At 46.6% G+C, this 14,983-nt stretch overlaps 1 protein-coding gene across 2 annotated transcripts in view; it reads right to left on the bottom strand.

Moving 5' to 3' along the window:
- The window catches only part of LOC144722955 (MOB kinase activator 2-like), a 78,554-nt gene that overhangs the window by 49,570 nt on the left and 14,001 nt on the right, over window positions 1-14,983 (bottom strand). Inside the window, exon 1 of one of the 2 annotated variants that reach the window (XM_078601405.1) lies at window positions 7,597-8,283. The exons of the other annotated variant lie outside the window; for it this stretch is intronic. Coding sequence (XP_078457531.1) covers window positions 7,597-7,631 — 35 coding nt within the window. The 5' untranslated portion in view covers window positions 7,632-8,283. Of the gene's footprint in view, window positions 1-7,596; window positions 8,284-14,983 lie in introns of those variants that run through there. 2 annotated transcript variants of the gene reach the window in all.

Below are 14,983 nucleotides of genomic sequence, written 5' to 3'. Positions count from 1 at the left end.
ACTCGGGTCACTGGGTTCGTAGCGAAGCGCGCTAACCGCTACACTACCGCTCCCACAATATAGGCAATGTGCACACGCACACGACAGTATGTGGTCATTTGAAGACAGAACAAAAACATACACGTCCAGGGCTATACGTAGTTGGCATTACACAGTTGGCATTACGCTCTAACTCATGAGTGAAGAAATGGATTCGAACGCCTGAGCTCGAATCTAGGTTAGGGTTAAATCATCCCAGCCATCGCGATTATCATTATTCTTATAAACATCAGCAAAATGTCTATAGGGACTCTTTGTGCCAGGGCAGTATCAAGATGATTAAAAAAAAGAAAAAGTCTATAAACTTTATGGCATTTCCACAGGTCGTTAGATGTTCAAACACCAAACAGACACCTGCCTGCAATAACCTTACACACTTGCTGTAAAACATGCAAACAAATATGTTTTGAAACCGATTGGCCTCCACCAGAGAGAGCCTCTTTCATTGCTTTGTCTCGCCAGTGCTAAACCATTTGGTGCTTGAACATCTTAGCACCTGTATATGTGCCAGGAAGGGTAAAGCCTTTTATTTATTTCTATCATTAGCAAAATAATCATCAGCACCGAAACAGTCACCACCACTGTCATCATATTCCCTCCCAGCCAGTAAAATAAGAACCACCCTGTGAGGCGGCACTCTTTACTATGAAGTCAGCAGCGGTTATTCTCAACAACGGAGATACTGGTCCTCGACACACGAATGTGGAATTGCCACCAGTTGCTTAGGACCATCCATGGAGGAGGCGAGCACTGCCTAAACGCTCGTTTGGACATGGGGACACCGATTTTAAAATAATACTATATATAATAATACTATATATAATAATACTATATATAATAATACTATATATAATAATACTATATAATAACTCTGCGACGTAAGTCATCAGTCATCAACCGACCCATTTGTTATGACTCATGCCCCATTGTTTTCAGTAAACTTTTCACCTCCACATTCATTCATATGGGACACCAATGCTGAGCCAGCTGTCACCCGCGTGGATGATTCATTGCAGTCTCACCGCAAGGTGGACATCATTTTCACCTGCCCGGAAATTTCGCGAGTTGCTACGATGTGCCGAGGCCGCGCGTTCACCACTGGTTGCAGGGGGTTCGCGGTGCGATACCCTGCGGCCGCCCTGGTTAATGCTGCTGTGCGCCGTTCGCTTCAGTGGACGTTAAATACCCCCTGGCGCCTTTCGAAGCGAGCAGGCCATTGCGTGCCAGTGTCAAGGTCCAAATTTGCCAAATTCGGAAAATGGCCCGCAAATTACTCGATTGGAATCACACCGCAGCAATCGTCGCGCCCCGGCATGGCACACGTGGGGGTGGGTGGGCAGCGCCACGCCCGGCCGCCTTTGTCTCCCCATTGGCGATGTTTACACATCACAGCAGGTACTCATTTGAAGCTGAGTCGACCTAGGGGAGGCCCAGGACCGGTTCAAATAATCGTCACTGGTATTGGTGGCGTGATCTGGAATCGAACTCGGGGACGCCGGGTTCAAAGCGTAGTGCAAAGCGTAGTGCAAAGTGTAGTGCGCTATCCGCTACACAACCGCTCGGCCACACAAATCAGCAGCCACATACAAACACACAACGAACAACCAAAATAAACATCACCACTCATAACCTTTCATGCAAATTAAGGACCCTGTCATGTTCCTCAGAAGCCTCCCCGCCGGTCAGGTTAATCATAACACAGGGGCATTCAAACATTTACTGAGCTCTTAAAGGGAGTTGGGTTAATGAGTGTTCGAGAAAATTTCCCCCCACATAAAGTCACGAACCCACTGCAGAAATGAACCCACCCGATCTTTTGTTTTCATTTTCTGAACAAGACATGCACATTACAGAAGTGTTGTTTTACTTGTGTGGACCCTGCTGGAGCAATGTGGATTTTCTAGCAGTAATGGATCAGGGCCCACCAACTAGTTAGTCAATGAACAGTATAAGGAAACGAAATTAATATTGCATTCTCAAAGTCCAGAAAGCATGAAAAGCAGCATCATCTGTTCTAAGGCTACTTACTCAACTAAACTAAATCTATTTTTATTTTACCAACTAAGGCCCACTCTCTTTTTTTTTTAGATGTGACATTGCCACAAATGATAGCCCAACGAAGTGGCTTATTACGTGGAAATGTATAGCAGCCAAACACTCTAAACGCACGTCGATTCTAAATGTGAAGGGAAAAACTGGAGGACCCGGAGAAAAATCCACTCGACCACAGGGAGAACATGCAAACTCCAAATACACATGGGTCAGAGTCGGGATCGAACTCACGACTTCCTGTATACCAGACAAGGTGGTTAAATATCTCGTCACGGCGGCATCATTAGTAATCACTGATAGTGTACGACGAAGTAATATTGAACCTAAAAAAAACGTCACACAGACACAATGCTGTTACATAGCAGCCCCTCGCTTCGCAAGCATTGTTCACTCCACGGCACACTTTCGAGCTCGCTCAATCTACGCGGCACACCGAACGTCCGTCTGCCGCTGGTACTGCGTCGTCGCGACCAATGGAGAGGGGAGGGCTGGGGGTTAGGGAGGGGAGAGGGGCTGGATCGGACATTGAACGGCACGGAGGAGAGTTCGTCTGTGCTCGAAGCTTTCATGACTGCAAGGATTCATACTCTTAGGTTTTTTCGGTAAAGTCACGTAGGTAAAAAATAAAATTAAAAGTTAATAAAAGTAATAATGGAAATAAATGCAGTAATGCAGTAATTTTAGCTGTGACGGTCCCACCTGATGACGGAGACTTGTGTTGCCTCCGAAATATATCGTGATTTATTATTTTATTTTATTTCCATTATTACTTTTATTAACTTTTAATTTTATTTTTTACCTACGTGACTTTACCGAAAAAACCTAACAGTATTCTTTCCTTTTCCATAATTGCGGAAAACACGGTGGCGTTTCAGCTGGCTCTTTTCCGTAGCAAATTGGATTAACATGGTTGGCTACGTACGGTGCGAAAGAAGTTCAACGTACATACATATGTAGCATTGCGCCGGTTGCAAAGCGCTTGTCTGTATGTACTGTATAGATCTGCGGAGGCGTCGTAACGCCGGGTTTTTTGTGAGCACAATTTTAAGTGCGTCTACTTTTTGGAATTTGCGAGAAAGAGAAGCTGAACAGTGTGTGCATGCCAATTTTAGATTAAAGAAAAACACACAAATTCCTTGAATAAGGAACAAAAGATATACTATCTCCAGTTTTAGTTGGGAGGTGAAATCAATTTCTTTTTGCTGTGCATGGGAAAAGAAACCCAAGATAATAAATAAAAAACGTGGGGAAAAAGGGTCACTTATGTAATGACAAGGAAAAAAGCGACTTTTGCCAACGCAAGACTCCAAACCAATGCTTACGACGTGCACTAGAAAAATAACCCACCAGCATCCTAATTGGGAGGCTTATCTGAGAGTCAAAGCCTCCGCTCGTGTTTACGTAGTTATGGGAGGCAGCCACACAGAGCTTTTCTCAAAAACGCATTCCTCCCATCTCCCTGGAGGTGTGCCGAGTGCACGTCGTTCATCCAGTGCACGTCGATCATCTGATGAGATTCGTGTGCGTCCAACGTGGAGCGTGCGTCACGTCCCCAGCTACAGAGCTTCAATGGAACTGTGGCCGCGTGGGGGCAATTGACAGGAAAGTCGCCCACCGTTGAAAGATGAAGGAACCTACAGTGCTGGAGTCAAGCAAATGTTGTGCGCAAGAGATTGTGGGAAGGCCTCCCTCTTCCCCCCCACCCGGGTTTTGTTTGGGTCAGAATGCCCTGCGATGCAAATTTAAGACCCAGGGAAAGAGCCACTCTTCAGTGCGCACGTGTGTGTGCATTTTGCTAGGACTTCAAGTGTACATAGCCTGGCACAAGCGCCGTGGTGACCTCACCGCCACTTAGTGACGAATGGCGATTGTTGTTGTTTGCGAGGACTGTTTTACAATCATGAGCAGGGCAAATGACTCGTCTCACCAATTAAAATGTTTCACTTTTATCCATGTCCCATTATAACTTTTACCGCCCACAAAATGATATACTGTAGCTACAAAATAAAACCCCAAGTCCAGAAGAAACACGTTCTGAAGTTGTAATCTCAACGCGATGTGTACCTGAACTCGCCATTTTACTGCAAGCTGGCCATTGTGTTCTGGTGTTTATTGGTCTCAAATGTCAAATTTCGAAAGAACAACTTAAAAAGTCAAAACGATTGAGGCACCAACTGAGGGCCCCTACATGCCCTCTTGTTCCCAACTGAACGAGAGATAATGAATGTCAACGGGCCCTCACCTGGCTAAGAGAAGAGACATTTATGCTGATTGCCTGCACTTAAAGCGTCGTAATCACAGCAAACTGACGCACGCAACACAGATAAACAAATTACTAAGACGAGTATTATAATAGTAAAAACCCTATCCATGTGCGTGTGTGGGTGAGGTGGAGGGTGCGCGGAGCGGTGGCGCAGTGGTTAGCGCACTGCGCCACAAACTCATTAACCAGAGTTCGATTCCAAACGACGACTCAACTCAATTTTGAGTGATTCAATTGAAGCGGTTCGAGACATCCCTTAGGGAGACAAACACGGCCCGGGTGCGCTTCTGACCACACCAGCGCACCACGCAATTCAGCCTTAATAGGTGCTCGCTAACATCCCCTTCCTTCCACCCCCTCTACGCCCCCATAAGTCAATAAAGGCTACACGGGAGACCTTTGTCTTTGTGTGTTAACAGATGCCTTCATTGGCTTGCGTGGTAAACAGACGCTGCCGCTGTGTGTAAACGCAGCCCTTTGTTGATGCATATTTTCCATTTGAAACAGAGAGAGGGGGGTTGGTGGTCGTTCTTCTAATAGTCCAACACATACACAAGAACTGTATTTGCTATAAAAAAAATCTATATCGAAGACAAAAAATACTCCGAAAAGTGGGAAAGACGTGTATATTGCACAGAATGTAATACGGCACAATGCACAGGGTAACACCATCCTCTCTTGTGAGCACATCAGAGACAGCGAATCAGTTTTGAAAGGTGCACAACTCTGTAGTGTACAATATTGAGATTGGGCAGGGCCCTTCACCCAGCAGTGGATTGATCATGGCTGATGAGATAAATGCCATTGATTGGTGGGAGACATGTGGAGAATTTAAATGAAATGTTTCCCGTCAAATATTGTATCTAAACTAAAAACTAAACTATTTTGTTGTTTTACCAGGTAAGGTTCGCTGAGCTACGTGGATTTTTTTCAGAAGCGTCCAGGCCACAAAACAATGGCTCAACAAAAGTGGCTTGTCATCATCACGTGGAAATGTTGAGCAGCAAAATACTCCAAACGCGTGATGTTGATTCTAAATGTGGAGGGGGGAAGAAAAAACCCTGAGAAACCGGAGACAAATCCAAGCGACCAACGTGGAGAGAGAGAGAGAGACACACGCAAACTCCAAATATACAGCAGGCGTCAGGGTCGGAATCGAATCCACAAACCTCCTGCATACCAGGCGAGGGATTTAACAGCTCACCAATGCAGAGCCCCTATCACAATGCAATATCGAATCGATTATCTAGATATGCAATCGACCCTGTCATTTAAATGTATGCTATTTGTCTGAACGATGAGTGTGAGGAGGCATGGGGGAGTGTGTGTTGCTGTTGTCTAATTTGTCGCGGCTATCCCATCCATCATTCCATGTGAATTGAGTTTAAACCGAGGCATTCTTTCCAGCCATTAAATATTCAGCGTCAGCCTCCATGTGAACGGGCAGGTGAGGAGAAGGCAGGTGAGCACTGTAGGTTGTGTGTGGAACGACACCAGGGGGTATGGAGCCACAGGTGAGATGAGGACATTTACTCTGCAGGTGAATGGGTAGGTAGGTCGACACAGGGAGAGCACACGTCCTGTTTGCGATAACCTATTGATACACAGACGTAGACACGACATGCAAAGTAACAAGAAGACAAAGACCCCCCCCCCCCCCGTACAGCCTTTAACAGACTGTTGCTGTTAGCGAGCACCTATTAAGGCACACGCAGGGTGACCAAACACCACGCCCGGTCGCCTTTGTATCCCCAACGCTGATTTTGACACATCGCAACTAGGTACTCATTTAAGGCCGAGTTGACCTAGGGGGGTGGGGTTCAGGGCCGGTTCAGGGTTGCCAATGACATTGGACGTGAGCGGGAATCGAACTCGTGGTCCGCCGTGCTTCGTTTCGCAGAGCGCTAACCGCTGCACCACCGCTCCCCAAATTATACAGACAAAGATCCCCCTTATAGCCTTAACATGCCGTTGGGGCAAGTGCTGTTAGCGAGTAGCACCTATGAAGGGGGGTGGGTGGCCAGCACCACGCCCGACCGCCTTTGTCTCCCAAGTGGCGACGTTTACACACCGCACCAGGTATGCATTTGAGGCTGAGTCGACCTAGGGGAGACCCATGACCGGTTCAGACAATCGTCACCGGTGTTGGCCGTGTCGTGGGTGGGATTCGAACTTGGGTCGCCGGGTTCGTATCGTACCGCGCTAACCGCTGCACCACCGCTCCCCACAAATGATACACACACGTACAGAATATCACACACATGCAGACACATGAAGATCCCCGCGTTATATAAACCGTAGGGCAAAGTGGGTGTTTGCAAACATCCATAACACGCGTGGACATCAAATAAGCTGCCCTTAAAAAACACAGACACACACAGCTCACACATTACCTGGACAGCATAGCCATCAGAAGCAAACAACAACAACAATACAACTCCTAAAATACCATTGTTCCCCACCGCCTTGGTCACTCCTCTGCTGATAGTTACACATCTCAACTTAGGTGGTGATCATTTATGGCCGAGCCGACCTAGGGGTTGACCGCCACCGTTTTAAAAAATATTGTGTTGTGTGCCACCGGTGTCAGCTGTGGTGGGGAGACACAAAGACAAATATCCCCCGTGTAGCCTGAACAGATTGTTGGGGCAAGTGCTGTTTGCGAGCTCCTATGAAGGCCGCTCTCACGGATACACACACACAGATAGACACACACACATAGACACGCACACGGATAAACACACACACAGATAAACACACACACAGATCGACACACACACAGACACACAGATAAACAGACACACACACACACACAGATAAACACACACACAGATAAACACACACACAGATATATACACACACACACAGATATATACACACACACAGATAAACAGACACACACATATATACACACACAGATAAACACACACAGATATACACACACATGGATAAACAGACACACAGATACACACACAGATAAACACACACGGATAAACAGACACACACACACGGATAAACACACACACACACGAATAAACACACACACACACACGGATAAACACACACAGATAAACACACACACAGATAAACACACGTATAAACAGACACACACACAGATAAACACACACACAGACACACACACGCGCGCGCACACATTCACACTCGGACACAACACCGCTTACTCACAAAGGCTGCACAACAGCGGACACAAGACCTCCATCCTCTGCCGTGATCCAACTCACCATCTGAACAGCCTCCCCATGGCTTGGAGCACCATGCTGTCTGTCTGTCTCTCTCTTGGCTGCTGCTGCTGCTGCACGGGCGTTTCTTGCTCGGCTCTCGTTCGCGAGTGCCTCTACTACTGTGGCGTGTGGCTACAGCAGTCCACGTGCCATGGGAGGGTAAGAATCCCCGCACAGGCAGTTCCAGAGCAGCCTCTCGCTCTCTCTTGCCCTCTCTCTCTCCTCCCTTGCCGAGATGTCCTTCGGCTCGCGGTGCGGTTGAACACCACCAGCTCACCCACCACCCAGTCACCCACCAACTCACCCACTCACCCACCACCAACTCACCCACTCACCCACCCACTCACCCACCACCAACTCACTCACTCACCCACCAGCTCCCACTCACCCACCACCAACTCAGCGGTGTTCAATATGAACCTCGCTGCGAGATGTTAAAAAAAAAATAAACGTTAGGGGCTTTTCATTTGAGTTATCTTACCGGCGAGCCCGGTCTACTTTGAAACAACGAGCTAAATACGCATCAATTCACGCGAAACCCTCCGATTTTTTAAAAATCACAATATCTCGCTCGGCGGCCTCTCCCGAAGCCGTCTGACTCAGTGCCTCTCTGTGAGTGTCTTGAACAGACCGCGCTGAAACGTATTGTGGACAGCAGACACACACACGCACAACACTGTACTGTTACAGACCCACCCACCTCTCTCTGTGGACCTCCCTTAATCCCTCCCCTCTCTCTCTGTCTCTCTCCTCCCTCTCATTCAATCGCAAACCTCTCTCCAATCTCTCTCACTCCCCCCCCGTCTGTGCGGGTATTTTCTCTCTTGTCTGCCCGGAGCTGGGCGCTTTTCGCCAGAGAGGCCGTCCACAAATGACGTCACGCGATTTTTGACCCCCCCCCCCTCGTCACACGGCGTCACAAAAAGTCAGACCCCCCCCTCAAATATGACGTCACAAAGCTCTGCCCCCCCCCAAAACCATATTTCCATTTTGAAAATAAAACATGCTTCAAATCGCTTTAAACTATTGTCATTGTAGTGCGTATTTAATGTGGCGCTGCACTCTGATGTTGTAGGAGCAAACATTTATTTAAAAGTCTATTTAATTAAGTAGAACGTGTTGTCTATATTTATTTAAAGTTTCGCATTTTGATGTGACGTCACATTTCTCAAACACCCCCCCCCTTCGTCACACATCGTCACAAATGTCTGACTCCCCCCCCCCCCCCAGGTGCGTGACGTCATTTATGGACGGCCCCTTTACACGATGCACCATCAGGTTTAAGTGAATCATTAAAGCATAACGTCGCATATCCGGCCAATTATTCCGCTCACTATGCACGTGCACATCGATGTTCACATATCCGATGTCTTCGTGTGTTTGTCCCGGAGAGCCGTCGATGCGAGGCGTTGTATTTGTAACATGGACCGGAATATCGTTGAAAAAAGTGTTCTCGATTTTTGCTAAATACTCGGTTTAATCTTCCATGACTAAATTCGACAAACGAGGGTGTGTCAATACACCAACTTGCATGCATTCACCCTCATCTACATTACATATTATATACACATTTAAATGTACATTGAGACACATTATTTGTGTATGAACGCACAATAATTTACGGGTTGTAGTTCACTGTCCATCATCCTTATGGGGTGATAACATAGGTAACACTTCGTGGGAAGTCAATAGCGATTTCCAAAATATATCCTGGCCATAAATACTGTAAATATGATGCAAATGTGTAATTTAAACCACTGGCTCAGGACCCAAACTATATTATTTGGGCACTTCCTTTTAACTTGTAAGAATACACGTGCACATCAGCGAAACTGTATGCGTAAATATACCTGGTCCATTCTAGAGACATCTGCACTGGCATTGCCCTCTTCCCCTCCCCTGTATCAACCCACACTGGCCAGAATGGGGAAGTATGGTGGTCGAATAGCCCCCGTGATCGACGTGGCGTTGATTAGATTTAATCCAGCAGCGTATTAACAAAGGGCATACAATTAAACCCGAATGTGGTTAAAATGTCATTTTAAGAACGCTTCGTTTTTTCTTTGCTGCTGCCATTCTTCTGACATTGGAACTACATTTTTTTAACCTCCAGCCACAAAGTGCTCCAATGTGCACAGGCCACTAAATTTGTATCGGCCAATTGGACTGCATCTTGGCACGGGCGCAGTTCCAAACCAAAGCTGCTCCGTGTCTCCACAACCCAACTATCATCCGATTCGTTATCATGGTGACGCGATCTCCCTACCTGCCCACGGTAACCGGACACCGCTCATTACCATCTGCATTGTTCTTTGTTCGAGCCCATGAATCCTCACCACATGCCCGTTTACTCCAAGCCACTACCAACACCCTATGCGCCACCACGCCTCCTTCAGCCGATGTCACAAAGGCCCATCCCGCAGCGCTCATGCGGGATTTGCTCTGCCCTTCATTGACATGCTAATTTTTTCTTTGCCCCCTCCCTCTCTCCGCCCCCGCCCCCCTCTCTCTATTTAAGGCCTCGTCACAGAGACGATCTCTCTCTTTGTGCCGATGCGTGTTCTCTCTCTGTGTATCTTTGTGATGTCTGTCTGCTTATATGTCTGTCTATAGTTTTCTGGTTAGATTCTTGTTGCTATTTCTTTTATACCTGATGATGATTGCTTGTGTTGCAATCGAAACGTCGTAGTATGCTATTATTTAATTTATTATTTTATCTTTATACGTGACTTTACCGAAAGAACCAAAGAGTAATCCCTGCAGTCACGAAAGCTCCAAATTAAGAAAGACCATCCGAATCCAGATTAACTGCAGTTGCGTGCCACCACGCAGCCTCCACCAGCCGTCACCATGCCGAAGACCTCTCCATTACAGCCACAAGCAGCGAATTAAAAGCTCTGACCCAAATTCTTCTCTCCCGCGATCAACCATTCTCCCGTTTGCCTGGCGGGTAATGCAAAGAATGAAAGAGGGAATCACAAAACAATTAGCCATCGGCATAAACCAGGAACTTCCACTGCCGCGCATCCTGCAAAGGAAGAGAAAGACAGCCCTTGCCTCCAGGGAGCATTCCACTGTCAGACTCGATCCCTGGCTGTCTTTCAGGAGCACGAAATCCTGCTGTGAACGTGCAACCAGGTGTCAGTCATTTCACAGGAATGCGGCGGCGGGGGGAAAGCGCGCGGGCTAACGACGCGCTCGGATTTCGGCGGCGAACATTTGTTTTGCCATAAACCCAGCGGACAAATATGTACGAGCACAAAGCCGGTCCGTGAAAAATAAATACAAATTATGTTTTAATCCATCAGCCTGTTGGCTTTCCGCGCTGCAATGATCAAACGGGCATTTATTAAAGGAAGAAAAGCATGTTTTGGACTGGTTTCAACCTTCTGAGTCTCATCAGCAGAGTCAGGATTATTAAACAAATGCTGCTGAATTACCAGATGTTATTGACAAGAGCACTCCTTCTAAACCACGGGGCCCTGCTCTAAGCAAAAAACCGGTAAATGCCCATTGAACATATGTGTATTTACTGTTCCTTCTAAAGACATCCGCTTGCGTTTCTCATTACACCAGCGAGCAGCAGCGGTTCAGACTTGTTTATTTTCCGAAAGGCTTGCTTTTGCTATTATTCCTTTTGTATGTTTAACTTCTGTCGCACCTTACGCAGCCAACCGTGCGAATTCGGTTGGCTCCGTATGCCAAAGCGGTCACCTTTCTACAGCGATAAATCGTTGCAAACAATACAGCAGGTGGCGTGGTCACGCTGCAAAGCCCTTGTTAAACGAGGCTCCGTCCATTGAAAGATGATTGCACAGGAGTTGATATGTTCACTGTCCCGTGTGAGAGGTGGTTTGTGGGTAGGGGAAGGCCGGGCAAGATCGCCATGCTGAGCTGCGATCACGCCACCTGCGATCACGTAAATGCCAACCGAGGCCACCTAGCCGAAGCAAACCACATAGCTGCTATTATCCACATGTTCAGTATTGCTGCAAACAAGCTGTTACCCTTGACGGCTCATTGTAATTCACATCGGATGAAAAATGCACGTGTATCCTTAGACAATGATATTAAGCAATGCACGCTCACGTGAAGGATTTTAACCAGCTGGGCACGATGGCAGGGCCTGTATTATCCAGCAAAGCCAAGTGGAGTGCACATACTGATCAACAGCAACTGATCAAGGTTGTTTGACTCAAATGCGGTAGGTTGCGAATTCAAATCCAAGTTAAAAGTGAACACAATTGAAATAATGAGTACATTGAACTCTTATATTTGGGAAATCAACAGTGGGCACCTTCACGGAGAGCATGGCCATGAGAATGTTGAATTTCCACATCTAGTTCAGGGCTGCCAATGAAGATGAGCTCTGTGCCAAACTTGAAAAGAGAGGAATTTGTTTTGTTTGCATCTCATGTCGAGTACAACAACCAGCCCTAAATAGATATTTTATTTTGTAGTAACAGGAGGTAGGAATCTTTCCCCACTTGGTTATGGGTCTAAGGATCGCTGTCAACCCTCAATATTTCCACGGACCAACATCCATGCAGTAAAATATTGTTTCGTGAAGACGGTTCTACCCACCGCCTTGCAGACCACAGCTCACACGTTGGAAACTACCGTTCTTTCTCAGGGCTTCAGTCTCAAACTCCCTGGGAGGGTGGTTTCTTGGTTCCCTGATGATGGGGGATCATATACAGTATTTTAATACAAGACAAATACATGTATGACTTTAAGCTGTGACCCTGCCCTGTCGACCGTCATTTTTGGAAGCGTAAATAAAGTTTTTTTGGATTGTATAGTGTAAACAATACACTCAGCTATAACTGTGCCCAAATTCAAGTGTTCTAACCCTTGTAAGAACAAGTGAACTGACTCACTCGTGATCGTCCACGTGTATTAGATGACCTCTAATAAGAGTGAAACCGCTGCAGAGGCCGCGTGCCGCTTGAGTGTGGCAACATTTTCAAAGGTCACCGCCTAATATGAAGGTCACCACCTAATATATAATGTAGGGCCCTGTTTGAATGCTGGAAATGTTGAGATGGTTTGCCCTTTAGAAAGCTTCTAGATCTGTCTATGACCGCACGGGGGGGGGGGGGGCAGAGGGTGGTCCCCAGTCAGCGACGATTAGTCAATTTGTATAGGTTGCAGTGACAGCAATAAGAAATGTGGTTCCAGGATTGGCCTTATCAGCCACAAGCTCTGACCATCATCGCTGTGCATGGGTGATCATCATACTCGATCTCGAGGGATCGCAGATGATGGGGGGGGGGGAGGGCTAACATTTAATTCCTTGGACCGGGACCCATGGCAAACCATGCTCCGCCACTGACTGTACGTACGTGACCATGTACGCAGGCATCGGACCACGAATGCTGACGCCGTCGCCGCAGCGGTACACGACCCCCTGCGGTGTGCACACGTGGAGCGAGTGTGGCTCAAAAGTTGTGTGCAAGGCCACGGGGTCAGCTTGGGCTCACCACCGTTCCTGCCCCTTTGTGAGCAAGGAAGCGGAGGCAGCGTGGTCGGCATTGTGCCGAATACATTCCACGCAGAGCACGGGGATTTACTGCCTCGCCTCTCCCCTTAATCTGGGTCCCCGTCAAACAGGTATCGGCTGACCTCTGTGTTCGTGTCTATGCTTGTTTTGGGGAGTGGTTTGGCTGTTGCAGTTACAGTAGTCAAAAATGTTAGATTTTTTTAGATTAAACCCGGAGAACTGGAGAGATCCTAATATACTGTCCTCTCATTTTGCAAGAGTGACCTGGGTAAAAAAAAAACCCCAAAGGAATGCAAAATAAACCCAGCAGGGAAACTAAAACAAGCTGAGCGGAACAACCGCTTCAGAGGAGAAATACACCACACTGTACGTATATTTTCACACAGTACATCAAAATTAAAGAATGTCCCTTTGAAATACATTTCCTGGGTCAGAATTACTTTTAAAACATTCATAGTCGAGTGCATCGTGACGTTATGGATTAAGGGGCCCACCGTCTCCCGTGTTCACCACAGTGCGTTGCGAATCTTGAAATATTGAGAGGGGGTGTTGTTTTTTAACCCAATTCGAAAAAAATGCCTCCTCTTATTATTTTGGTTGCACTACTATACACTACTCTACTATACACTACACTACTGTACACTACACTACTATACACTACCATACACTACACTAACATACACTACACTATACACTACTCTACTATACACTACACTACTATACACTTCACATTGGGCTCTATGGAGGCCCGTCGTTAAGCGATGAGTCGTTAACAGGGGTTCTACTATATTACACTGGACATTTCAACATCAACAGCAGCAGCTACGATCAGTTCACGACTGCGTAAAAGCCTTCCCAAGCTATTCTTTGGTTCTTTCGGTAAAGTCATGTATAAAGATAAATTAATAAATTAAATAATAGCATACTACGACGTTTCGATTGCAACACAAGCAATCTTCATCAGGTATAAAAGAAATAGCAACAAAAATATAACCAGAAAACTATAGACAGACATACAAGCAGACATACATCACAAAGACACAGAGAGAGAGAGAACACGTATCAGCACAAAGAGAGAGGTCGTTTCTGTGACGAGGCCTTAAATATAGAGAGGGGGTGGGGGCGGAGAGAGGGAGGGGGGTGACTGCAGGAATTATTCGAAACGTCGTAGTATGCTATTATTTAATTTATTATTTTATCTTTATATGTGACTTTACCGAAAGAACCAAAAAATTATTCCTGCAGTCACGAAAGCTCCGAAATTGAGATTTCCTTCCCAAGCTGTCGCGATCTCTCACACAGCCCTGTGATGTAACAATCCACTTTAGCACCTGCACACCACCTGAAATCATCGCTCCATCTCTTGTCGCGGAACGTACTCTCACAACGCGATCTCTCCTTTGGCAGCCGCTCTGTCATTATTCTCGACCACCAGCCATCATCCCTTCTTCGTGATGTCCTGCCTAAGCCAACTTGCTTTTTTATTTATTTAAATGAACAGTCAATGCGATGTCTAACTTGTGTGTGTTCTCTAATCCACGTGCTCCTCTTTCTGTGTCTCAATGTCATTTGTAAAAACTCATCACTCCACGCTCTTCAATTTTTGTCCCAGCCTGACCTGGTCGAGACGTGTCCAAAGAGAGAAATGCTATGAATCAAACTAACCTGGAGCTCAAACAGGAACTGTGGATGCTCTTCAGCATTGGCTGCTCTGAACCTGCTCAAACGAGCTATTAACTGGCGCTTTTCTCTGTTGATACCCCTCATCCAATGCTGGGAATTCCACATTCCCATGGTAAATTGACAGTTTCTCCATAAAGATAACAGATGACACCCACAAATCGATCCAAGTTGATTTGATCGCCAACCGAGATTTGAACTCGC

This window comes from Lampetra planeri, chromosome 16 (genome assembly GCF_965212315.1).
Source record: "Lampetra planeri chromosome 16, kcLamPlan1.2.h2, whole genome shotgun sequence".
Taxonomy (NCBI): domain Eukaryota; kingdom Metazoa; phylum Chordata; class Hyperoartia; order Petromyzontiformes; family Petromyzontidae; genus Lampetra; species Lampetra planeri.
Note: the sequence above shows the minus strand (reverse complement) of the source record. Positions and strands in the feature narration are given on the sequence as shown.